The sequence below is a fragment of the Vicugna pacos genome, chromosome 17 (genome assembly GCF_048564905.1).
Source record: "Vicugna pacos chromosome 17, VicPac4, whole genome shotgun sequence".
In the NCBI taxonomy this organism is placed as follows: domain Eukaryota; kingdom Metazoa; phylum Chordata; class Mammalia; order Artiodactyla; family Camelidae; genus Vicugna; species Vicugna pacos.
In genome coordinates this window covers 18,803,116-18,829,057 of record NC_133003.1, presented here as the reverse complement: position 1 = coordinate 18,829,057, position 25,942 = coordinate 18,803,116, and the positions used below count along the sequence as shown (strand labels likewise).

The 25,942-nt window shown below is 42.7% G+C and overlaps 1 protein-coding gene across 2 annotated transcripts in view; it reads right to left on the bottom strand.

Moving 5' to 3' along the window:
• LARS2 (leucyl-tRNA synthetase 2, mitochondrial) overlaps positions 1-25,942 on the bottom strand; it is a 131,342-nt gene that overhangs the window by 25,815 nt on the left and 79,585 nt on the right. For both annotated transcript variants that reach the window (XM_006200711.4, XM_031686686.2), the window contains exons 10-14: positions 24,466-24,570; positions 21,665-21,780; positions 18,533-18,816; positions 14,828-14,926; positions 11,939-12,076 (exon numbers count right to left, since the gene is read on the bottom strand). In XM_006200711.4, coding sequence (XP_006200773.1) covers positions 11,939-12,076; positions 14,828-14,926; positions 18,533-18,816; positions 21,665-21,780; positions 24,466-24,570 — 742 coding nt within the window. The remainder of the gene's footprint in view (positions 1-11,938; positions 12,077-14,827; positions 14,927-18,532; positions 18,817-21,664; positions 21,781-24,465; positions 24,571-25,942) is intronic.

The window sequence follows — 25,942 nt, the reverse complement described above, 5'->3', positions numbered from 1 at the left end:
CCGGTTTGAGGTGGCATCTGGATTTTAACTTCATTCCAGAAATACAGTTTTAAATACAATACGGTTTTAAAACAGAAGGTGAAAATCGTATGGGTGCTTGTTATTGGGCAGGGGAAGAGCCTGGATACAAATACATTTAAAAGCACAAATCAAACTGAGCAAACACAAAAGAGACGGACTGTAACCTCGTCCCTGCTGTGCTTGTTGCCAGGAGGATGGATTTGCTGTTACCGTCTCAGGCTCTAGTGTCCCTGTACCAGTTTTTGAGATTTTCTTCCTTGCCTCTCACTGTGAGTACATGGCTTTGGTCACACTTGAGAGAAAGAAAAAAATGTCTTTGGGATGGAAGGAGGGGAGGAGTAACCTAGATCCCAAACATATAGAATAGTAGGCTGATCAGTAGTGTTTTGCTTCCATTTGCTTTCAGAAGGGGCGGGGGCAGAAAGTAGGATCCATCCCTGCAGTTTATCAAGTGGCACATTGCCGCCCCCTTCTGGGAATGGGGGGAATTGCAATCTGCCAGAATCTGACCCAAACTTCACCCTTTCTGCCTAAGGCTGCACTCCTCAGGACTCATCTTTTACAACTCCCTTGCCTTTTCTCTCTTTTTTAAAGTAAATTTTTATACTTTTTGTGGTGGGGGAAGGTCATTAGGTTTATTTATTTACTTTTTAATGGAGGTTCTGGGCATTGAATCCAGGACCTCGTGCATGTTAAGCAGGCACTCTATCCCTAAGCTATTCCCTCCCCTCCCTGCAAAGTAAACTTTTAAATGAAATAAAGCACCACGTACTGAAAAGCGTATAAATCCTATGGGTAAAAATTGAGGAATTTTCACAATATAAGCACACCTGTGTAACCAGCATCCAGGTCAATGGCCAGAATGTGACCCACTGCCTGAAGCCTGCCTCCTGCCTCTTCCAGGCACATCTCCCCACTGTGGGTGCCCCTAGCCTGGCCGCTAACATCATGGATCAGGACTGCCTGTTTCAGAACCACTTCTAACCCTTTCAGAGTGCGGGATCTCAGAGGAGAGTCCAGACTGGAGGCCCCCCAAGAATGGCAGGTGTTCCCTGTCAGATAGCAACACACCCAAAACAAGGCCTGCTAGCTAATAAGCCCGAATTAATCTCTGAGAGTTAGCAACGACACAACTTGATAGCTGAAGCCCAGGGTTGCAGTACAGTTGCTGGCAGGGATGGCCAGCGTGGCAGGGGTGGGGGTGGGGGGCGGGGGTGTTATCTATAGCAGGGATGGGGAGACTTGGCCTGACTGCCCTGGGGCCCTCGTCCACCACCACCCCGGCATCACTGATCCACTGCTGCACTTCCTGGTGGATTCAGACGAGCCTCAGAACTCTTCTCAGAAAGCAGAGTTACCACGTGAGATCTACCATTTATTTATTAGCAGGTATTTACTGGGTGTTTACCATGTGTTTGGCATTGGGCACATCATGGTGGGCAAAGCAATCCCTGCTCTCAGGGAGCCAGCCTGCCTGCTATCACTGAACAAACCAATGACCTACCACTCACAGAGCAGTGAGGAAGGAAGAGGTCCAGTCAGATCTGAAGATCGACTCCTTCCCATTAAATCCAAAGTGCTCAGCTTGGCCGTCAAAGATTTCTCTCCCTCCCTTTTCACTTCCTTTGCTCTTTCTACATGTTACCCATACTCGCTTCCATGTCCCCACTCACACTGTTCCCTGAAGTGTGACCCAAATGGCCCATTTGTCAAAACTCTACTCCTCACTTTCAGGCTCAACTCAAAAGCCATCTCCACTGGGAAAGTGTTTCAGACCCTCCTTGGGTGAATCAGATGCTCTTTCCTTGTTGCTGCATCCAATGTGGTGCCTGTAACTGCATGTGGCAGACATTAAATTCTGTTGTGTGTTCAGGTGAGTTGCTTTGCTGCCTGTCTTCCTCCTGTGAGGAAGGAGGAGGAGGAAAATCTTTGAAGATCCCTTCCAGTGCCTAATTCATAGTAGATGCTCAATGAATGCTAACTGGTTTGGGCTAAACCAAGTTAGACTTAACGCATCTCCTCTGAATGAGGAGTCACACTTGTTTATTCATTCATCATGTATTTGAGCGACAACTGGGTACAGAGCGCTCTGCAATTTATCAAAGAGCTTACAGTACACTGGGCAGCCCAAGACATGCTCATAAATCACCACCACCACCACAAGGAGGAGGCACTAAGTGTGACACAGAGGTGCACGGTGCCTGGGAATGAGGGACAGGGGACATCAAGGGCCCTGCTGGACCTGGAGCCCAGTCCTGCTGGAGCAGAGGTCACATCACATTGCCAACTTCATTAGTCAGACTCACAACAGTGTAATTAATGTATTTTCCACTTGTCTATTCATTCATTCATTCACTCAACAAATGGTACTTGGGAGCAAACTTGTATAAGCAACTGAGTAATTCATGCATCATAGTGACTGTGTGTAGCAGCGAGCTCTGTGACAAAGTGAAAAATCTGTAACTCTAAACCACAAACAAACCCCTTCTGACTCTGAAACCATCAAAGGTGGAGGTATTATGCAGGGCCTCTGCCTTGAGGAAGGCCTGGATGGTTTCATTTTCATGCATACAAATGTGCGCTCTTTTCTCTGAGTCAGCTTTCTTCTTACTCCTTCACTACCATCCCAAGAGATGGATTACATTTGTTTGCACTGCAGCACAGCTATATGCAGGCAGAATGATGAAAAGTGATGGGACCGTCAGTGTTTCCTCAATAGTGGCGACTGCCCTAATTCAGAAATTATAACAGTTAATACCTGCTGGTCATTGAAAGGCATCTTTGTTCAAGGAAGGAAGGAAAGAAGTAAGGGAGGGAGGAGGATTACCGACTATTAGGATAATGAAGGAATTTCAAAACATAGATTGATGGGCTATTTCAAGCACCCTTATCAAAATCACCGCATACAGGACTGTATCAACCAAGATGTGGCTGAAAGAATCAGGGTTCATCAGAGCCCCAACTAGTCATTGCAGATGACCCTTCCCCACTTACAAAGTCCTGGACAGCCTGTGACCCAGGCTCCGGCCTGGTCGGACAGCTACTATGTAGATTTGGAAAGAAGAAAACAGAAATCCGTGGATCCCTGAAAATAGTCTCTCACTTGGATTTTTCAGACTAAATTCACCTGGCTCTTCTTCCTTGCCCTTCCAGGACCATCATGTTCACATAATTACCAGTTTCCAAGTATCAAGCCATGACTCATCCTTAAAATGTCACTGTTTCTATTTCCCAGCAGCCAGCCAGGGGCACGGAAGAAAGCCTTATTAATACAGCAAGACTCAGGTAAGGCTTCTCCTTCCTTCCTTTCCGTTTCCCCAAGAGTTCCGTTTCTGGTGTGATTAGAGAAATAGGGAAAAGCTCCATGGACCATGGACAGCAGGTGGCAGATAACCCAGGAGCGGCAGCTTCTGACGCCATCCCTCTTTGTTGGCTGCAAACTGCAGGGAGAATTTCAATTCAGGGAATTTAGCGTCTCTCTGAGTTGTCTGAAAGAGGAAGAACAAAAGCAGACCAGACTCCGCGTTACAGCTGTCTCCCACAAAGGGAGAGAGAAGGCTTCCTGACCCCAAGTCCGTGCAGATGGGCAGACACGTTCCCCCACTGAAAGCGCCCCCTGTGGCTTCCAGCCTCGCGCTGACGACCAGCCAGGCTGGTGCCAATCCCACACCCACGAATCGCACTGGGAGGCCCAGCGCACTCCTCTGCTTCAGAATATAAACCGTAAACGATTGCGCTTTATTTTCCGTTACAAAGTTGCACAATCATTGTAAAACATCTGGAAAAAATCAGAAATGCATGAAAAAATAATAAAATCATCAACAAGCTCATCATCCCGAGAAAACTAGTGTTACCGCGCTGACGTAAGTTATTCTCGTCTCTTCTCTTGCTTTGTGTATGTGTGTGGGTGTGCGGGTACTTAGAAAGACAGAGACAATCAGACTGCATCTACAGTTTTATATCTTGCTTTTTTCCCTTCGCATTACTTCAGATGCATTTCTCCGTGTTAGTCAACACTCTTTGCAATGTAATTTTAAAATGTACAAGAGTCCTCCATATAGATATAGGGCTATCCTCTGCCCTTTCTCAGCATTTTGGGGTATTTAGGTTGTATTCAAATTTTGAGCTACTTGAAATAATACTTGCCCTACCACTTTGGTGTAGAAGTTTGCATTTCTGATTATTCCCTTAGGATAGATATCTAGAAGTGCAATTAGTGTGTCCAGAAATGTGATTTTTTTTTAAAATTGAAGTATAGCTGGTATACAATGTTGTATTAGTTTCTGGTGTACAGCATAGTGATTCAGTTATACACATATATATTCTTTTTCATATTCTTTGTCATTATGGGTTATTACAAGATATTGAATATAGTTCCCTATGCTACATAGTAGAACACTGTTATTTATCTGTTTTATATGTAGTAGTATCTGCAAATCCCAAATTCCTAATTTATCCCTCCCCCACCCTTTCTTCTTTGCTAACCATAAGTCTGTTTTCCATATTTGTGAGTCAGTTTCTATTCTGTAAATAAGTCCATTTGTGTCATTTTTCTTAGATTCCACATATAAGTGATATCATGTTATTTGTCTTTCTCTATCTGACTTATTTCACTTTGTACGATAATCTCTAGATCCATCCATGTTGCTGCAAATGGCATTATTCCATTCTTTTTTATGGCTGAGTAACATTCTATCATATATATACCCCACAACTTCTTCCTCCAGTCATGATAGTCAGTGGACATTTAAGTTGCTTCCATGTCTTGGCTATTGTACACAGTGCTGCTATGAACATTGAGGTCCATGTATCTTTTCTCATTAGAGTTCCCTCTTGATATATGCCCATGAATGGGGTTGCTGAATCGTATAGTAAGTCTATTTTTAATCTTTTGAGGAATCTCCATACTATTTTCCAAAATGGCTGCACCAAACTACATTCCCATCAGCAGTGTAGAAGGATTCCCTTTTCTCCCAAAAGTGTGTCCATTTTTAAGTATCAGTATATATTGCCAAAATGCTTTTCATAAAGGTTGTTCCCAACTGCCTTGTAGTTTATAACACAGCTGCCCTCATTGGGATGCTACATGGAAAATGTTACCTCACTGCTGTTTAACTGTATTTCTTTTGCTGCCAGTGAGATAAACATTTTATAGTATGTTTTTGACCACTTGTGTATCTTCTTTTGCAAGTTTCCTGTTGACATCAATTCCAGCTTAATCATCAACCTGGTGTTTCAAACACATAATAAAGGCATCTGCTGTTCCATGTGATGGCCCACCCAACCTGGAGACCAGCTTCTTATGTTTAACTTTTGGGGGGTGGGGCTAGGTTAATTAATTAATTAATTAATTTTTTGATGTAGGTACTGGGAATTGAACCCAGGACCTCATGCATGCTAAGCATGCACTCTACCACTGAGCTATACCCTCCCCACTGAGATCAGCTTCTTATAAATAGTTAAGAGACTTTCTGAATGTTTAAGCTGCAGACCTAAATGTGCAAGTGCTGAAAGAAGGGGCCAGGACTCTTTTAGGAAATAGTAGAGATTATTAGATCCACGTATGCCTTTACTTTTCATATCTAAGGACATCTAACCAGAATCGTAGAGTGAAAAGGGTGCTCAGAGGTGCCAGAATCCCTAACCTCCGAGGCCACTGAGAACCCAAAGTGTTAGATCTCTTGTCCACATTGCTAATTACAGGCCCAACTGAGCGTGGGACAGAGGTCTTTGGACTCCCGGAACAGAGCTACTACTTGAGACGGTGGCCAAGGGGCTGAGAAATGAAAACAAAAATGGAACAGCTGTAGTCTTAAATCTCTCCTGAATTGACAATGCTAATCAAAAGGAATACAGAAATCAACATAAAATTCCAGTTTACACACATTTCAGGAAAAATAGCTAATAAAGAGAAAAACACATGTGGTTGACAGTTCTCAATTTTTCCTCCAGGCCAGCTTGATAACATTGTTTGAAGGTTTTAAAAAATTTCTAACCAGAGAGTTCTGAATTACTTATCACAGAAAGTGGGTGATTTTTATTTCATTTGAGGCTGACTGGTTTACCAAAACACCTCCAATAAAGAGGTCACGCTCAGAGAGAGTTTTTAGAGTCTGTCTCCCTGATGAGATTTAACAGGAGTAATTCTGACAACTATGCTGAGAAACAGAGATAAGATGATTCTGCACCTTCTTCAAAAAGGTCAGACTCTTGAGGACTTAAAATAAATGTTCCTCTTTTTGGTGGGGGGCAGGAGGGCATAGAATCTTACCATCAAGAACTTAAAAAAAATATATCGCATAGGTATATTTCCATTTATCGCATAGAGCTATCCCTTACAGTCGACGGCAAAGCAAATTGCAGGTGTACCTCAAGGCTTTGCAAACTGGAAATTCATCTGAATAGAAACAAGTCATAACCAAAACTGTAATTTTAAAATTATACTGGAATGCTCCAAGCTTTTTTTCTCCTTGACTACAGTTTGAAGACACTGTCAAAAAGTTAGGAAAGTAGCCAGGGCCTTTTCTATATCTCAAAATAGTTAGCCATTGAATACTTTATGGATTCACTCATTACTTCTACAAATAATTATTCCAATGACGAGAAATGTGCCCTACGGTTAAGGAGCCAAAAATCATTTATGGTCTTTGTTTCCAGACCTATCTGAGAAGGATATATTTCTCATGTTTTATTTGGTCTTTGAACTAAACCTCTATCCAATTCTCCTACCTCAAGGACAACATTTCCTTTGAGGAACACAAACTTTTATCTTTTGATATCAAGGGGTTAAACTCAACTTAAACAAATATTCACTGAAAATGTACCGTAATTCCTTAGATTGTGACAGTACCAGGACTCAATTTCCATCTTTGAGGGTAACTTTTATCTAGTGAGATAAAGCTTCCATAGAGAAGAAATGGTAAACTCTATAACCCAAGGTTCCACATCTGTGGATTCACCAAACTGCAGATCAAAGATATTTGGAAAAATACAGAAATAAACCCACACATTCATAGTCAATTAATCTATGACAAAGGAGGCAAGAATACACAATGGAGAAAAGACAGTCTCTTCAATAAGCGGTGCTGGAAAAACTGGACAGTTACATGTAAAAGAATGAAATTAAAACTTTCTCTAACATCACATACAAAAATAAACTGAAAATGGATTAAAGACCTAAATGTAAGACAGGAAACCATAAAACTCCTAGAGAAAAACATAAGCGGAACACTCTTTGACATAAATCACAGCAATATTTTTTTGGCTCTGTCTTCTAAAGCAAAGGAAACAAAAGCAAAAATAAACAAATGGGACCTAATTAAACTTAAAAACTTTTGTACAGCAAAGGAAACCATCAGCAAAATGAAAAGACAACCTATTGAATGTGAGAAAATATTTGCAAATCATATGATCAATAAGGGATTAATACCAACATATATAAACAGCTCACATAACTCAACATCAAAAAAACCAAACTAGATTAAAAGGTGCGCAGAAGAACCGAACAGACATTTTCTCAAAGAGGAAATGCAGATGGCCCACAAGAACATGAAAAGTTGCTCAATATCGCTAATATCAGGGAAATGCAAATCAAAACTACAATGAGATATCACCTCACACCTGGGAGGATGGTTATCATCAAAAAGAACACAAATAACAAATTTGGCAAGGATGCGGAGAAAAGGGAATCCTTGCACACTGTTGGCGGGAACAGTGCAGCCACTGTGGAAAACAGTATGGAGGTTTCTCAAAAAACTAAAAATAGAACTACCATAATGATCCAGTAAATCTATTCTTGGGTGTACATCTGAAAAAAAAAAAACCCGAAAACATTAATTCAAAAAGATACATGCACTCCAATGTTCACAGTAGCATTATTTACAATTGCCAAGATATGGAAGTAACCTAAGTGTTCATCAACAAATGAATGGATAAGGAAGATGTGGAATACAATGGAATACTACTTGCCTTAAAAAAGAGCAAAAATTTGCCATTTGCAGCAACACAGATGGACTTGGAGGGCATTATGCTACATGAAATAAGCCAGAGCAAAACAAATACTGTGTAACACTTCCATGTGGAATCAAAAAAATACAACAAACTAGTTAATATAACAAAAAAGAAGCAGACTCACAGATATAGAGAACAAACTAGTGTTTACCAGTGGGGAGAGGGAAGCAGAGAGAGACAGGATAGCGACAGGGATTAAGAGGTACAAACTATTAGGGATAAAATAAGCTACAAAGATATATTGTACAACACAGGGAATGTAGCCAATATTTTATAACTATACATGAATGTAACCTTTAAAAATTGTGAATCACTATGTTGTACATTGGAAGCTTATATAATATGGCATATCAGCCATACCTCAATAAATTTTTTTTAATTCTAGAAAGTTCCAAAAAGTAAAATTCGAATTTGTCCAAGTAGGCAACTATTTACATAGCATTTATATTATATTCATAATTATTTTCATAGCACTTATATTGTATGAAGTATTGTAAGTAATCTAGAGATGATTTAAAGTGTACATTGGATGTGCCTGGGTTACATGCACACACTGTACCAGTTTATATAAGGGACCTGAGCATCCTTGGAGTTTGGTGTCCACAGCGGGTCCTGGAACCAATCAATATCCAGGGATGATTGTAATTTATTTATCTGAAGATTAATGCTGTTAGTGTGTTTAGTGTCCTTCTGATACAGGTCAGTTTATTTTTATAGAAGAAGGTCCCTGGGATTAATGAGAAGAAAATTATTTTAAGCATTTAATTTATATATCTTAAATTGACTTTCTGTCCAGTAGACATTTATCTGTTGTGCAGGCACAGAGGGAAGGAGCAAGTCTGAGGGTGGGTGAAGGCGGCAAGCTTTCAGTGTGCTGCATTTTAATGAGACTGTATTTTCATCTGCATTAGGGAGTTTTTTAAAGTAATGTATTTTTTATCTATCCAGATTTTTAAAACACATATCCTTTGACTTAGCATTCCCTGATCAGGACTTGAGCCTTACAGATATGATCCCAGGCAGTTGCCAAGAATACAGATAAGGAGAGACACTGGATTTTATTTTTTCCTAATAGCAATTGGAAAAGTAGGTAGCTCCTTAAATAAATTATGCTATATCCATATGACAAAATACTATGCATAAATTAAAAAGAATGGGAGATTTGTATATGCTGATGTGGAATGATCACTAAGATATACTATTAACACAAAAAAGCAAAAGACAAAGATGTAATATATGTAACATTTTAAAATGAGTATATCAAAAGAAACATGGAGATATGCAAAATAGTCCTCTGGAAGAAATCAAAAGAAACTTTTAACAGGTTATGAAAAAGGGCAGAGAATGGGGTGCAGGGAGGGAGTTTTCAATATTCACTTTCTGTGTAGTTAAAAATTTTTGATCTTAGACATGTATTACTTTATTGTTATTTTTTTAAATTGTTAACATGAGTTTATGTGGACAGGGAGATAATCATACATTATTTCTCCCTTTAGAATAATTAAAAAATACTCTAAAGGACATTGTATCTAAAAAACCAAAAAACAAACACAGCAACAACTGAAAAAAATTCGTTATTATGCAGTATGGCAGACAAGAGAGCCTGAATTACTGTCCCAATGAAAAACAAGTGAAAAGGCCAGATAAAGATTTTAAAAAAACCCCCAAAAGATTTCAAATGTGTCACTGAGCAAGCAAATTTTAAGAAATGAGGTAAAAATAAATGTTTTTTCAGACAAATAAGAACTAATAGATAGATCTTCACTAAAGAACATAAGAGATATTCTAAAGTATGTATTTCAGATAAAAGGGAAATTATTTCAGATGTTAAGGTCAGAGATGAAAGAAGAATGAGAAGGTATTAGTACATCTATAGATTCAATGCAATTCCAGTTAAATCCCAACAGACAGTTTTGTGGAATTTAACAAGCTGAATCTGAAATTTACATGGAAGAACAAAGGTCCAGTTATAGCCAAGATATTCCTAAAGAACAAAATAGGAGGACTTCCTTTACTGGGTATTAAGACTTGTAAAATTAAAATTAAAACTCCAATGTATGGAATAAAGACCCTATAAATAGGCTTTTGCATATGTATGAAAACTTGATTTATAATGCAGAGGGCACTACAGATCAGTGTGGAAATGGGTGGACTGTTCCAGCAAAGGTGCTAAAGACACTAAAAGCAACAGTCATTAAGGCAAAGGTTATTAAAATTTACTACACTAAATTAAGAGTTCCTCTTCATCAAAAGATACCATAAAAATAAGACAGGCTAAGAACTAAGAAAAAATATTGCAATACACTTAGCTGAAAAGGATTAGCATCCAGAATATTTATAGAATTCCTACAACCAATAAAAGACAACTCAAAAGAAACACGGGCAAAGGACACCAACAGGGATTCAATGGAAGAAGAATCACAGAGGTCCGTAAACATATTAAAAATACGCCAAGCTTCTTTAAGTAAGCAGTGTCTTTACATTCAAATTTAACTCACAAAGTGATTCATTATATAACTACCAGTTTAATGAAATTTTAAAAATTGGATGGTACAGTCACTCTGTCTTTACGATCAGCGGTTAGTTGAATCTGTGAGTGTGGAACCCATCCCTGTGGATGCCGAGGGATGACTGTACTACATGCTCTACTGACGACGATGCAGAGCGACAGGAAGCCTCACCTCTGCTGGTGCGAGCGTAGGTTTATATAACCAACACGGAAACCAGCTGGGTGTTCCTTAGCGACGTGGAACACATGCACATCCTGTGGTTCAGCAATCCTACTGCAGGGACACACCTAGAGAACTGCTGACAGGTGTATGTCAGGGGACGTGTACAAGGATGCTCAGAGCACTTTTGTTCATAAATGCACAAGACAACCCACAGACCATTAATGGTGGTGTGGACATAAACTGAGCTCTGTATCAGAAATTCCGTTCCATATAACAGAATACCAGATGGCAGTGAAATGGGAATGAAACAGAACTCCAAGCAGCAACATGGACAAATCCCCGGAAATGCTGGGCAAGGGAAGCAAGAGAGGATACGTGAAATACGACTCGACTTCTATAAAGTTCAAGCACACGAAACTAACCAACACATATTGTTTAAAAACATATACAGAGGTAACAAATTTAAGGAAAGCAAAAAAATGAATAATTTAAAATTCAGGATAGGGGTTAGTGGCAGGGAGGGGTGGTGGCATATGAAGAGGGTGATCTGATTGGAGGGGGGGCACCCTGGGCATCTAAGGGACCTGGAACACCCTATTTCCTAGTCTTGGGGGGGTGCACGGATGTTCATTTTAATTTTTAAAGTGTATAATACATTAAGTACATATCATATATGTATGTGTATACATATATGTGATGTACTTCATGGGGAAAAAAGCACACACACATCTTTCTGAACATTATGGGGACTAGATTATGACCAACAGGAACAGAATTTATGAATGGATTTACAATGTGGTTCCTTAGCTTTCAATCCATTATATGCCTTTATCAGAGTGACACACTGAGGGAGGATTCAGTCAAGCTTAGAAACAGAGCTTACACAGAGGGACCAGATGACAAACATGACCTCACACAAGAAGCCATTAAAAGCCGTATGACATTATGAACTGCCCTTGTCTGCCTCACAAGTGAAAATCTCAATGACTTTACTCAGTTCAACAGTGAAGAGCTGAAGGGAAGATCCTACGTGAGCAAGCAAACACCACACGCTAGAACTGACTAAGCAACGTAAATGGACTGCAGTGGTTAAGGCTGACGACGACCCCTAAAGCATTCTTGAAAAATACAGTTCTTCCACGACATATATTTACCTTGCTTCAGAAGAGCTGATACTTGCTTTCAGTTGCTGTTCAAGGAACTGAATTCCATCGCAAAGCAGTAGGAATGCTCACCTGCGTTTAACCATTTTTTGATCGTGGCAAAAATGACTAAAGAATCTCGCATAGAACAAGTGCATGACAGCGTGTTCTTTCCCTCCAATGTACAAATCCACAGGCATCCAGTAATCTGCCAGCGCTGTGCTGAAAGGGCTGGGAGGAAGAGAGACAGTCATTTAAAAAAACCCTGCTTTGCCACAATTGCATAAATTAGACAGACCAATTGTAATTTGCATATGCCCTGAAATAAATTATGTCGGAGAAAAACAGTGATTTTTCTCTTCAAAATATAATAAGAGAAAAGCTTACATAACAAAGGAGAAAAATGTCAGATCAGTGTTAATTTACAAAATTTATAGAAACTGTTTCAGAAACTATTATTGACGTATTTTAAGAAATGCGGTTTTCACAGATAGTGAGGACAAGAAGAAAACACACCAGTGAAAGAGGTGTTTTTATACAATGTGCATTTGAATATCTCGACTTATTTTAATTTTTATTATCATAGACAACCGAGATTTTTGAGTTCTCACCAACAGAGGGCAATATGGCATTTACCATGGAGACTCACGCAGACGCTAAATGTTCATTTGAAAACAGAAATTCAACCATATTTTTAAAGTATTCTTAAAACGCAGATGGTCGGCAAGAGCATCTACATGCCTCCTGAGTGCAGTGAGCCCGACAACTCTTCTCTCATCTAATAGAGACTTTGTCTTCAGTAGGGGTCCTGAAAGAAAGACCTCCTCACTGGCAGCTTCATTCCCCAGTCCTAATGGATGTTAGGGAGGAAAAGAAATGCCACTCCCTCTATTTTCTGGCTTGGACGCTTGGACACGTGTGTGTGTGTGTGTGTGTGTGTGTGTGTGTCGGCAGGGGGATTGCTGGGGGCTGGGCGGGGGGGGCAGGAGAGCAGCACTGGTTGGGAAGCAGACCTCTTCACTCAAGGTAAAGTCCTCACTTTACCTTGTGGTAAAGGTCTTCTGATGAAGGAAACCTTTGTCTTTGGAGGATCTGTACTCCACAATTTCACATATTTGTGACTTCTCTTCCCCACACCTCAAGGCACTTTTTTCCCAGCATGGACCAGGCTGGCTCCAGCTCAGGCTGCAAGCAGGAGCCGGCGTTCAGCAGGTGGGCCTGGCCTACCATCCTGTGTTTGCATCTTAATGCAGCTTGGTTTTCTCTCCTCCGGTCACAATGTCAGAATTTTGGTAAAATTTTTTTAAAATGTTGTTTCTACGTAAAAAATGGTTCCCCCCAAGAAATCTAACTGCTCATGCAGGTGACAGAAAAGTAAATGATGTCAAGGATGGTACTCGGCCCGAAAGCAAGTTTATTTCAATAAATTGAGGAGTGAGATGTTGAAAGGAGCTATAGCTTGGATCTACGACCTGCCCTGGAAACCACCTGGTGAGAACACAAGCCAGCGTGGAAACTAATGGCAGCATTTTATGATGTGACACATGGTACTCCCAAATTGGGGGCTGTGGACGTCTCCGGATGTATCCCTCACCAGTTAAGGGTCCCATCATTAAGTCAGTCTCCATCATCTACAAGAAGGTTTTCCCTTGAAGCATTCTGAGAGGTGGAGAGCCTCATTCCCTCTTGCGTTCTAAGCCAGCTCTTACTGAATGGAAAGCACCAAAGGTCTAGAAGGAAGACCCCGAAGAGGGGATCCTCTGTGGGTTAGCCGGGGCTGCCCGGTGGTTCCCAGCGGCCGCAGTCACCCTGTAGCCTTTCCATCACTGCTATTTACCCCAGATCTCACTCATTTCTGCATGGCCTGAGCTCAAATCACAGAATCACAGCACTGTAGGGCGGGCAGGAGCACCCGTCTCCCTGGAAATACATTATCTTACAACCAGTGAAGAAAATGGGGGTATTTTATACGGGGACCATGGGGTTTCAGAATAACTGTCCTCCCATGGATGAGAGCAGGCTGGCAAGGTCTTTGAAGTACAGTGTCTGTGGTTTTCCTGTGCTCCGCAACAGTTTTCTTTTGTTCTCATTTTCTGTCCTCACCTATCTACCTACCCCTGGCTCTCTTCCCCTGATTTATTTATTTCTGTTAAAGAAGAACATGCACAGAGCTGAAAAAAAATCACACAGTACTGAAGGTTTGTAATTTAAAACAGTGGTCTCCAGCCTCTCTCCTTAGCTAACCTCCCACCCTGCCTCCCGTCCCTTAGCCACCTTTAATTCTTTCAGGTGTTTTTTTCTGGCAATGATTAAAAACTATGTTTACCACTCTTTGTTCAATGATCAGTTTTGGAAATGATCCAGTGACTGTGTGTGCAAAGAAGTCATGCTTCTCAGCTCTCTCACATTCCCCACCTCCTACCTTCCCCTGTAGAGTTACATCATTACTTTCAGTGAAGTAACATCACATCTTTACAATTGTATAAACGCAGTTCACCGCAGGACCAGAGGGGGTATTACAACAGCACCTCCTTCTTTTTCTGTACCTGGGGTTTACTTGGCTGTGAAGAACCTAATTTAATAATCAAACACACTCCCTTTAAGAGGCCTGTTTCAACTGCTTCCAGATGTTCCATCTTTGGATCCCCTGGGCATTCATGCCAGCCCAGGCTCTCCCGAGGAGGGCAGACCTGAGCAGTCGCTTCCTCCCAACCCGGGAACTCTCTGATGGACCATCTTTGCTCAGGGCTTCCCATTGGTCTGTTTGAGACTTTCTCAAGCTGCACTATGGTTTGAGGCTCCTCCTACCCCAGCCCCCTGCCTTCCCCGACTCCTTTCACAGGCTTCAGACCAGCATCACGGTCAGGGGCTCTCCTGCTCCCCAAAAAATCTCTTGCCCATCTAATTACATCTTGGTGTTTGCTTCTTGGAAGACTAAGACCCAGACGGACACCCACCCACAAATTCAGCGGGGCTCTTTACCTCTGTGTGTTCTGAGGGTCAGTATATCTGAAGTAGTACCAAGCAGAATCCACAAAGGTATCCATCGTGTCTGTCTCCCTCGTGGCTGCTCCCTTGCACCTGAGAAATAAATGAGTTCATCAATTGCTTTCTTTTTAAATATTAATGCAGTTTTCTGCCAGCTTTTGAGAAAGCTCTGACAGTTAGCATGGAATTTAAAATGTCCTAAGAACAATGCCACATCATGAAAAGACAATTCAGAGAACTGACTCTTTCTGTACTGTATAGTACGTGATGTTTTAAAGAAATTTACAAAATAAAAAATTCAATCTTCTACCATTAAAAGCCATATTTTCCTTCTCTGAATTTAGCATGGTAGAAAAATCTAACAACCTAAAAGAACAAGACAGGAATCTTGTCTCTTTCACACATTAATTTCTATTTTAGGCATGTCAAGACTGCCTTCAGCCAACGCCTACTTTATGATGCTTATGAGGCAAGTCAGTTTATGAAGAAACGCTGAAAACCAAATGTAGTGAGAAGCTGTGCTGAAAAATGAACTCGGCCTTTTCTCTATCTTTGCTCTAGGGTGAGGGGAGCAGAAATCCACTGAGGTGACCTTAGGAAGAACAATCCCCTTGGGGGCTCAAAGGCAGTGGTGTGCTGGACCTAGCTCTTACTGGCTTGAGAATCAGCTGTTAGGATCTCTTCCCAGCTCCAGGACAAGTGACGTCAACTTGACAGTCTGAAATGAGCCCTTGGCAGAAGTACCTATACCACAGAAATGGGACAACACTACAAATCAGAAGCCGCCCATCCAGAGGGCTATGTAGTACACACCTACCAACACACTGCAGCCTAAAGGGAGGGTGAAGGGTGAAAATAGCCCTATTGTTTAAGCAAGTGAATGAAGCGAGATGCTTGGTGCGTGAAGGGCTGCAAAGAAAAAGCAAGCCTCGTCCCAGGGATGCAGATGCCCTGGGGAGCACTGAGGTTCCACAAGGGCCCAACTGCGGAATCAATTTTGAAACGTGTTATTAGGATGATGACGGGCCTCTGGGACTGGAGCCAAAAGCCACAACTTCTGACGGGGGAGGAGGGTGTAGCTCAGTGGTAGAGCGCCTGTCTAGCATGCATGAAGTCCTCGGTTCAATCCCTAGTCCTCCACTAAAAAAATAAATAAACCTAATTACCACCTCCCCCCCTCAAAACAACAAAAGCCACTTCTGGGAAGCCAAGAGAGGACACCCTTAGCCAAGGCTGGCCAAGGAAGGTGCTTGGCTTCCTTGAAGACCCTGCAAGGCACGGATCAGTAGAGGGGAAAGGGCGAGCCAGCTACTAACAGCTATTAGCAGGGGCCCTTTATGGCAGTGAGAAGCCATAGCAGGAGAACACAGCTCAGACTCTGGGATCTCCCTTTTGAAGAATGGAAACAGGACCAATTATCCCTCCAAATGCTGCCCTGTTGGCAAGTCCTTGGAGGCTCTTGGAGAATGTGAGGAAGGGGATGAGGAGCCCGAAGAGGAACTGCTGTATCTTCTGCTAATTTAGCAGGCAAGGGCTTGAGTCTGTTTTTAATTAAAATTTTTTTTTAAAAAAAGGCTGCTATAGATCTTGCATCTGTAAAGCAGTTCATACTGGTTTTCTGAATATTACTGGAGGAAACAGCCACTCCCCACCTCCTGCTTATTAAATGGAAGTGGTTGAGCAGAGGGCACCGGGGCCCAGTCGTGACAAGGCTCTGGACTCCCTGGGGCCCCCTGCACTTAGAGGGCCTCCCACTGGGAACAGTGGTGATTCCTGGGGTAGGAGCTTATCGGAGAGAGCCCCGAGGGAGTCCTAATCCTGTTTCCTACCACCCAGGGCTGCTCTAAGACGCTGATCTCAACAGTGCATCTTTAAATTACAGTCAGGTTTTTTTATTTGGAGAGCGATCAACCAAAACACATACTATATCGGGAAAGAATTAGAAGATAAATGTGACTTCTTCTCCCTCACCATTAGGGCACCTGTACAAATTAGGAAGAAGATGGAGGATTCAACTGATAAAAAGACTAACGTCTGGTTAAAAATCTCCACGCTGATTTTCTTTTCAATGGTCATGTTGGACTTGAAGACAACCAACATGTTTTACTGCTGACACTAAAAGCCGGACTAAACAGAAGAGGCTACTTGGTAAGTGGGAGGGCAGAAGATGATGACGGTGACGTTATTAACATTGTTCGCTCCAACAGTAATAACATTAACACTGGGTGGCAGGCACTAAGCCAAATAAATGCTTCATAGCCATTATCTCATGTAACCCCCAGTAACCCTGAGGGCTATACATGCATGTCCCCACTTTGCAGATGAGTAACTAGGGCCCAGAGAGGTTAAGGAATTCACCCAAAGTCTCAGCAGTCAAGGGTGAGGAGTCCACCTCTGTTGGACCACTGTGCTGTCTCGCTTGGCCACCAGGGGCTCAGTGGCTGTCAGCCCAGCTTGCTCATTAGAATCATCAGGGAGCATCCCTCAACCAGGATCAAGGCCTGGGCTCTGCCCTCCAGGAATCTGCAGCCAAGGTGGGAAACCTTATCCCCACCACCGAGGCCCTGAGCTGCTGCAACTGGCAGGCTGAAGGCTACAGATGTCTCCAGCAGGAAAGCCCTTTGTCACTGCTTATCAACAAAGAGGGTTCCCTTCTGCCTTAAAATGGCCCAGAGCTTCCTGCGTTCCTGCCTATAAGCCCCATCTCAAATCTCAGAGCCACCCGGGTGAGGACCCGGGAGGACTGCTGGATGGTCCTAACGCTTCCAGTTAGAGTGTTTGCTGTGTGCCACTGTACAGCGTTACAGGCATTATTTCTCATCTTCTGAACAGCCCCTCAAGGGGGTTATTTTAGCCCCTGATAAGGGAATCAAAGCTCAGAGAGGTTAAGTGACTTTCCCGAGAACACACAGATTATGAAGAGGCAGGGCCAGGACTTGAAGCCATTATCATCTGACTTCCCAGCCTGAGCCATGTACTGCACTATGTGGTTACCTAATTACCAACCTAGTAACTCAGCTCTGTACTGGCAGAGGACTAAATTATTTTAAAACCACCCCATCATAATCTATAAAGCAGAGAAAAATGGCTTTTCCATAGAAGGAAGGGGGAAATACTACAGCTTGGTAACTGTTATATATTTGTTTAATCAGCTAGTTCGGCATCATAAAAATCACATTTGTGACATGCCAGTGAATTGACAGAAAAACATAATCCCACTTCCAAAATGAGACGAAAAGAAATACGGTTTCAGTATATTAAACAATGAACCTCTTGTCATTGTGGTTACCACTCTGCTACTTGTGATAAAATCTCCACTGTTATCATAGTCACTATGTGAGAAAATGGTAAGGCATTTTCTCTCATCTCTGAGAAGCTCTTTGGAATATAAAATGGAGGAGTGGTCTTCTCCAAAGCTATGAGGAGAATGTGTAGCATTTCCATCATTTGGATCAGATGTTTCCGGGAAAGCCGTGAATTGACAGGGCTGCTTCCACCAGCTCAGAGGAGAGGAGAGGGCACCAATTACAGGGGCTGGGCCCCAGATTCCAGCCCCTTCTCTTAAAGGTTGCCAAAGACCTATGGTAGTCTTTCCAGCCAGCTGGAAGTCCGGAAGGGGGGTTAGCACCAGGAGGGAGTAGGGAGTCTGACACCCTAGCAGGGCTCTGGGACCACAGACTGGGGCCCGTGGTTCCTTACCTAGGGCAGGAGCAGTTCACCCACTCGGAAGCCGTAGCCAGTGGGGAGCCTCCCTTGCCGGTGAAAGAGGCGATGCTGGGCAAAGTCACGGGCAAGTCCTCCAGAGGCACGGGCACAGGTCCGCAGGCCGGGCAGTGGACCATGGGGATGGGTGTGCCCCAGTACCGCTGCCTCGAGACCAGCCAGTCCTTCAGTTTATTACTTGTCACGTCTCCACCCACTCTCTTCCTCCGGGCTTTCTCAGTCAGGGCTAGAAATGCATCCCGCCGGCTCATACCTGTGAACTGAGAGGGGAAGGAGAGAGATTCCCGTTCCTCCCTTGATAAGAATGAGCTGCCACCTCCATGCGGCCACCCTGGATTGCCACTTTCTGAGTGTCTGTGCAGGGCCACATAGTGATCTTCCCGAGCCCTGGGTGCATTACCTTTGTGGTCCCTTCCTCCTTAAAATGGCATTAAAACTTTTATGGCTGTGTTGAATCAAGATAAATATAATTTTTGACCCTAAGGGTTCACTTTTTTCCCTGATTTTAAAAGACATTAACATTTTTGCAGAGCTCCAGACAGTACTGGGGGTCCCGACACTGTGTCCACTGGGTCAGTGGGCCTAGTGACCCTGGTTTGTTGCTGTCCTTATCACTGAGCCCTGCCGCACCTGAAGAGACAGGCGATTATCAGCATTCGGCTGCCAGTCAAGAATTGCATGATATGTATTTTGAATGACTACTCCCTGTGGGGGAGAAAGTATCCAGGAAAGAAAAATTCAATATTCTCCTAGAGCAGAAAGAATTCAGGCAAGCAGGGGAACAAATTGAGGCCTCAGCTTGAAGGAAAAGAACCACCCCCTTTGTATTTAAACACTCCTATGTTAGAGACAGCATGGCAGAACACTACTAGTAGAAAAGAGAAATTCTCTGTTGACCTGATGCCTTTCAGAGAACTAAACTCATGCTAAGAGTAGGGCCTGCCTGCCTTGCTATCAAGGGGGTAGCGGTTACCCTGGAATCGGTTCACTGCAGATGTACTGCACACCTGCTACGTGCCAGGCTTGTGCTGGGCGTTGGGGGAACGAAGATAAATCTGATCTGCGCCCCCCGCCCCCCTCCTCAAGGAGTTTACAGCCATGAGGTGTAAAGAATGAGAAAGTAAAGCTCTCTGCATCAAAAGCAGCCCTTTTCATTAGGGGTCTGCGGTGCCTTCTGAAGTAGGATGCTCTTTACCAAGGAACCACTTACACCCCGGGAGGGCGCTTTCTTTGTCCCACGTTCCCACTGTCATATAATTATGGTGCAGATGATCACAAGCTCTCCTGAAAGCCTGTCTTCTCCATGCATCATGGTTTTTATGTTCCCGGAGCTCACTCATGGAGACATTCACCATTCCTTCTCCTTCCATCCATTAAAAGAATTCCTTTATCCTAGATGTTCAATCTGGGATCATCAGAGGATTCAACAGACCATCTGAAGCTATTGGAAAGCCGGAGTGCATAATTAATGCTCGGTCCTCTGCTAAGGAGGGGTCATTTTCCTGGATATTTCAGAAGCCTAAATTTTGGCCATGACTGTCCCCTTTCTCGTCCCACAGAGGGTTATCTGGGGCTCCTTTATGGGCACCTTGGCTTGGCTCTGCCACATCCAAGAAGCCTGCTCAAACAGTCTTAAAAAAGGCTGAAGGTTCAGTATCTTAAAGCATGACTCATGTCTGGGGATATAATTTTTGAAGTGAAGGCATAAACATAAGGTCAGAAAACAGTCACTCTTTACAGAGAACAAAACCTGGCCACTCCCTTATTCTTTATGTGACTGTCCTTATCACCTGAGCCCTGTCGCACCTACAAAGACAGGAGATTACCGGCTGCCGGTAAAGAATTGCATGATGTGTATTTTTAGTGACTACTCCCCTGTGTGTGGGGGGGAAATATCCAAAACATCCTACAGCTAGGTAGTCCCAAACCCAGAAAATCTAGATCTCCAAGTCTAATTACATCAGGATCACTCCTGGGGGGGGGGGCAGAAAGCATCTCCCAAGTGTTTCTGAGACCTGGCCAGGTATGCAATCGCTGTTAAGCCAGGAGTTCCCAGACGTTACTGCACGTTAGAATCACCTGGGGAGCTGTGAACGCTCTTGATGTCTGATCCATATCCCACCCGTCTTCCCCCAACCATCAGATCAGAGTATCTGGGGGGGGACTCAAGCATCAGTATTTTTCAGAACTTTCCAGGTGTTTCCAAAGCAGAGTTTAAAAAAGAGTGCTCTAAACCAGAACTCTCACGCTGTAATGTGCGTACGAATCACAATGGGATATTATTAGACCTGGGCAGGGTTTGTCTACACTCCTAATAAGTGATGCCAAAGCTGCTGGTCCAGAGACCAGACTCTGTGTAGTAAGGTTTTCAGCCAGTGATTCTCCAGATGTGGTTCCTGGATCAGCAGCTGTAGCAGCACCACCTGGAAGCCTGTCAGAAATGCAGATTCCTGGGTGCCCCCTGGGACTCCGGCATCAGAATCTCTAGTGGGGGCCTAGGCGATCTGTCTTTTAACAAGGCCACCAGGTGATACTGGTGTGTGCGCAAGTCTGAGACTCACTGTCTAAGCCATTTCCCACTTCCCTCTCCCACACCTCACCCTACCTCTTTCACCATAATTTCCGGCCTAGTTCAGTATCGAGGCTGAGCTCAAATCCTGCCAGACTTACCATCTAGCAAGAGATGACCTTGACCAAATAAATAAACATGACTCAAAATTTCTCTATTGATTTCTAAAAATGAATTAAACTTTAGGTGGAAATAAGTCAGTAATCTGGGGTGAACAGAGATCTCTAAAAGGAACAGCCAATTTCAGTCACCTGTCCCAAGGAATCGGTTTTCCGGGAAGAGGTCATTTTTCTCAAGCAGAAGATTCCCAAAAGAAAGTTTAGTTAGACTTCAATAACCATACTATCCTAGGATCTGGTTCAGCTTGGAGTTGGTAAGCTTTTAGATCTTGAAAAGGAATACCATTTTGTTTTCATAGATTAAGAAACGGGGCTGCAAGACTTGGGCGTGGGATGAGTGAAATGGTAGGTTATAACTTGCAACCAAAGGAAAACAGCTCATCAAACTCATGTCAAGGTCACGATTTTACAGGCACCAACCTCAGCAGAGCCACTCAGTCTCTCTGTGCCATCCGGCAGTGTTTCAATGACTTCAGAGTAGGGGAGGCCCAGGGTTTGGGCTAAGACGGTGTCCTCTGAGCTGGTGCTGGGAATTCCTGTTCGAAGGGGAAGAAACACAGAATGACTCCTTTGCAAATGCCCAAATCACAAAATAATTCATAGCACTGACACTCAGCTTTAGCTTCTGAAAGGAGACTGTATCTTTCTTAGTTACAGAAATCATATAACCATATCACTTTCATCGGGGAAATGGAGAATAGTCTTGGAGAGACTCACCACCCTAACACAATAGTTTATCATATTGGAATTACTTCCTGTAAGTTCTCTTCCTTTGCTTAGCTTCTTTAAAAAAAATCTGTAATTTAAAAATACACAATGTTGGGTGCTTTTTGTCACATCAATAGTAAAATCACAAGCATCTAGGGAAGGCTCTTCTTCGAATTCCCTCAGTGACAGAGGACAATGGCATTCTCTTGAGAAGCAGGGCTGGCTCCTCCGGCATTTCCCAGCACCCTAGAAAAATCCACTCAGTCAGGAAGTGGAAAGCTGGCAACCGTGTTTCTTCATGCTGTGCTTTGTTCCCAGAGGCAACAGTACATTCTGAATAGACATTTATTCTTCAACCCACATACACCCTTGAGGCCATGGAGTTGAGCGTAAGTAAATCACTCATCCAGAGGCCAAGGCCTGCTGTTTCAGCTTCAGCTATTCATAAAAACAGGCTTTTTCGTTGCTACTTCTTAACCTGGGCCCTACTGATATCCTGAACCTTGTGTGGGGGCCGTTCTGTGCCTCGTAGGAGGTCAAACAGCATCTCTGGTCTCTGCCAGTACTGCTCCCCCTGTTGTGACAAATAAAAATTGCCAAATGTGGCCTGGTGGCCAAATCACCCCTGGTTGACAACCCCTGTGGTAGGGTCAACTGTCAAGACTACTGACATCCTTGTGGACACAACGCACCAGTGGCAACTGAGAGAGAAAACTAAGGGTATATGCAAATGCTCACGTTGGATTTCCATAAACAACCTCTCTGGAACACTGCCCTAAAGGGGTGGTTTAATGTTTGGCAGACATGTTCTAAAGCTCCTTGGTAAGATGGAAAGCTCCGTGGTGTGATGGAAAGTTCCCTGGTGTTCCAGCTGAGATTGACAAGAAGCATCTAATGAGGCAAATAAACATTCAGAGTGGACTTGAAGGATACTGACAGGTGAGGACAAACAGCAAGCAATAAAGATTACTGAAAAGTGCTCATGGTCAAGAAGGGAAAAGGTCACTTCCTCCATTCCAAAAGTGCGTCTCCCAGAGTAACAACGAGCAATGTTCGAATGGACATCGTTGTGACCACAGAATTTATTTGACTACATACAGAATGCTCTGGGCCATGGTGTCGGTCACGTGGGGCTCAGCAGAATGTGAACTGCTTGTAACATGCAAGTGAGATGCTGGTGAAAACACTACTTTATCTCTTGTCTTCTGTTTCTGTTCTTCCTGGAGGGCAAGAGCCAATAACTAGAAACTGTTCATTATGGAACTATGGGGAAAATCAAGACAACAGGAAAAATGATTTCCCACGCATACCCAAGAAAATCAGATTTTCCTTTTTCTTTTTTCCTTCAGAACTCTCAATATTGTTTCAGTACTTTGACTAAAAATACCAAAATGAAAAAAAAAAAGCCACATCAACAAGAGCTCCCTTTATTGTTTACCTTGGCTGGTCATACTAATGAATTTTGCTAATTATAAAATGCACTAAAGGAACAGAAGATACTATTTCCTTTAAGCAACATACTTTCTAGGTTTGAATTACCAGAAGGGAATAACTTGAATGGCTTAATAGCTATTTCCTCTGTTGATATTTCTTCAAATCACTTCGTACAAAATGGATCTGAGAATTGTGAGAAGGAATATGATTTGATAAGAAATGTTATTTCTTCTGTGTGCCAGGAGAGAGATGGGACAGAAATAACTGTCCCTGCAGGTTCTGGTACTTTGGCGACTGGCTGGATCTACAGTAGGAAAGTTGTAAGAGAGACACTCGGGTCTACCCAAGGGCAGGTCTCAGACGGGGCCGTGGTTGGTTCAATCCCAGACTTCCCAGACTTCCTGTTAGGTGACGATCGTTTAGAACTCTTAGGAATGAGTAAGGTTGCCAAGGATATTCAATTTACAGCTCTAAAGGCATCTTTGATTTGACAGCTGTTTCACCATCCTCCTCCACAAAGCCTTCACCACAAACCCAGCCCACATCAATCATGCGTGCCTTTTCTTAACAAAAATGTTTAAGCTTTTCTGGGGGGGAGGGAGGAGGTAATTACGTTTATTTACTTTTTTATTTTAATGAGGACCTGGTGCATGCTGGGCATGCGCTCTACTGCTAGAGCTATGCCCCCCTCCACCTTCCTCCATCATGTGTGCTTTGAACCCTTCTCAGCATTTGCTGTTGGTTCTGTGAGTCCTGGAAGTGGATTTTCACCTGAGTTGTAATGTTCCCCACATCATACGTGCAAGTCTCACCAACCAGCTCTACTGGCAAAATCCATGGGCCAGACACTTTTTCTTATTCTCAGAAGCAACTAGCAAGGGGTGATAGACTCGGTATGTTTCCAAAATGTGGTTCTTAAACAAGGGATGATGAAATGAAGGGGCGTTGGTTTTTATAAAAAGGCAAAACAGATCATGAAATCTACACAGATCATGATATCAACTAGTTCTTACAGGCTAGTATTTTGATCTTAAACCTGCTCAGTACATTATCCTGATTACATTTTAATAGCTACTTACCTATTTTTGCATCCAGAGAGCCCTCAAAGCCAGCATTGGCCAAGATGATGATTGGGACCTCCTGCTGGGTAAGCATGTTCACAGCCGTCACCAGCGTGAGGCAATCTGAAAACGAGAGCAAACAACTGTGGATGCCAGTCAGCTGGGACTCTTAACACCATCTGAATCTCAGAGGAGACAAGTGAGAAAAATAGCTTTAGAACGTCTGTGTTTTGTGCTAATTATTAAATAATTGGTCCTTTGAAGGTATTAGCAGATAATTCACACTAGTGGAGAATCAAAAGATTAAACAGATACATGAAAATATTCATTCATGCTCCTAACCAAAGAAGTGAAAATGGCATTTTTACTTTCAGGTGGTGGAGTAAAGACATTTTGACCACTCCCTTTTCCTTTTGAAAAGTACCTCAAAAATGAAAGACGGAGAAACACAACAATCCATCTATGGTGAAACTAGGAGGCAACTGAAATTCTAAACCATACCACTTGAAAATGGAAATGGATAGGAGAGTAGAAAATGACTGAGCAGGGAGATTTCCAGACATACAGGGACAAAAGAGTTCCTTCCCATGTGCCATTTCTAAGGAGACATGGGAGGCTGTGGTCCAGCAAAATGAAGGGGTAAATCAAGGAAGAGACAGACATGGGATCCAGGAAACAGAGGATCCAACAAAGAAAAGAGGGTAAGGACATTTGTAGGACAGAGATAGAGGGAAGTCCTACCATGACAGATGTACAGCAGAGCCCTGGACAATGAACAAGTCAGATCTGAGCAAGACAGAGGGCCCCAGGGAACGTCTTTCAGGAACAAAAAGGGAACTGATAGATTATCTGACAGGTTGGAATACGTCGAAAATTTAAGAGGAGTTTTAAAGAGCTTCTGGGAGGGCGTGGGAAGACTTAGTCAGAAATTCAAAGAACACAAAGCAAATGAAAAAAATGAGGACATCATGAACCTTGGGAAAAACAGAAAGTTACATAAAAAGGAGAGTGTAATTACCATATACTTGGCTCAGTTATGAACAATATTTATGTGGTCATAATAAAACACTTAATTTGGAATTATCCAAACAATGTGTCATCTTAAACGAAGCTTGTTACAACTACTACAGCAGTGAGACAAGCCATGTCATACCTACATGAATCTTCACTGAATATATGTAGGATTGGAGCATAAAGACCCCAATAAAGTCCAAAAGGAATTAGGGATGAGAAGTGGAAAACAATTAGTGAGTTCCTTTGAGTTTACTGCAACATAAGTAATTAACAACAGCTATAATTTATGAACTATTACTATGTATACTTGCTATGTTTTAAGACTTTATCTAATTATCTAAAATATGTTCTACAAACCCCAAAGTTAAAATAAGCCTAGGAATTGGGATTTATTTTTCAAAGAAGTAAAGACAGGCTCTGAAGGCATCCAGGCCAGCTCTGCTCTTTCACCTCAGGTGTCAGGAAGCATAGGACAGGGTAT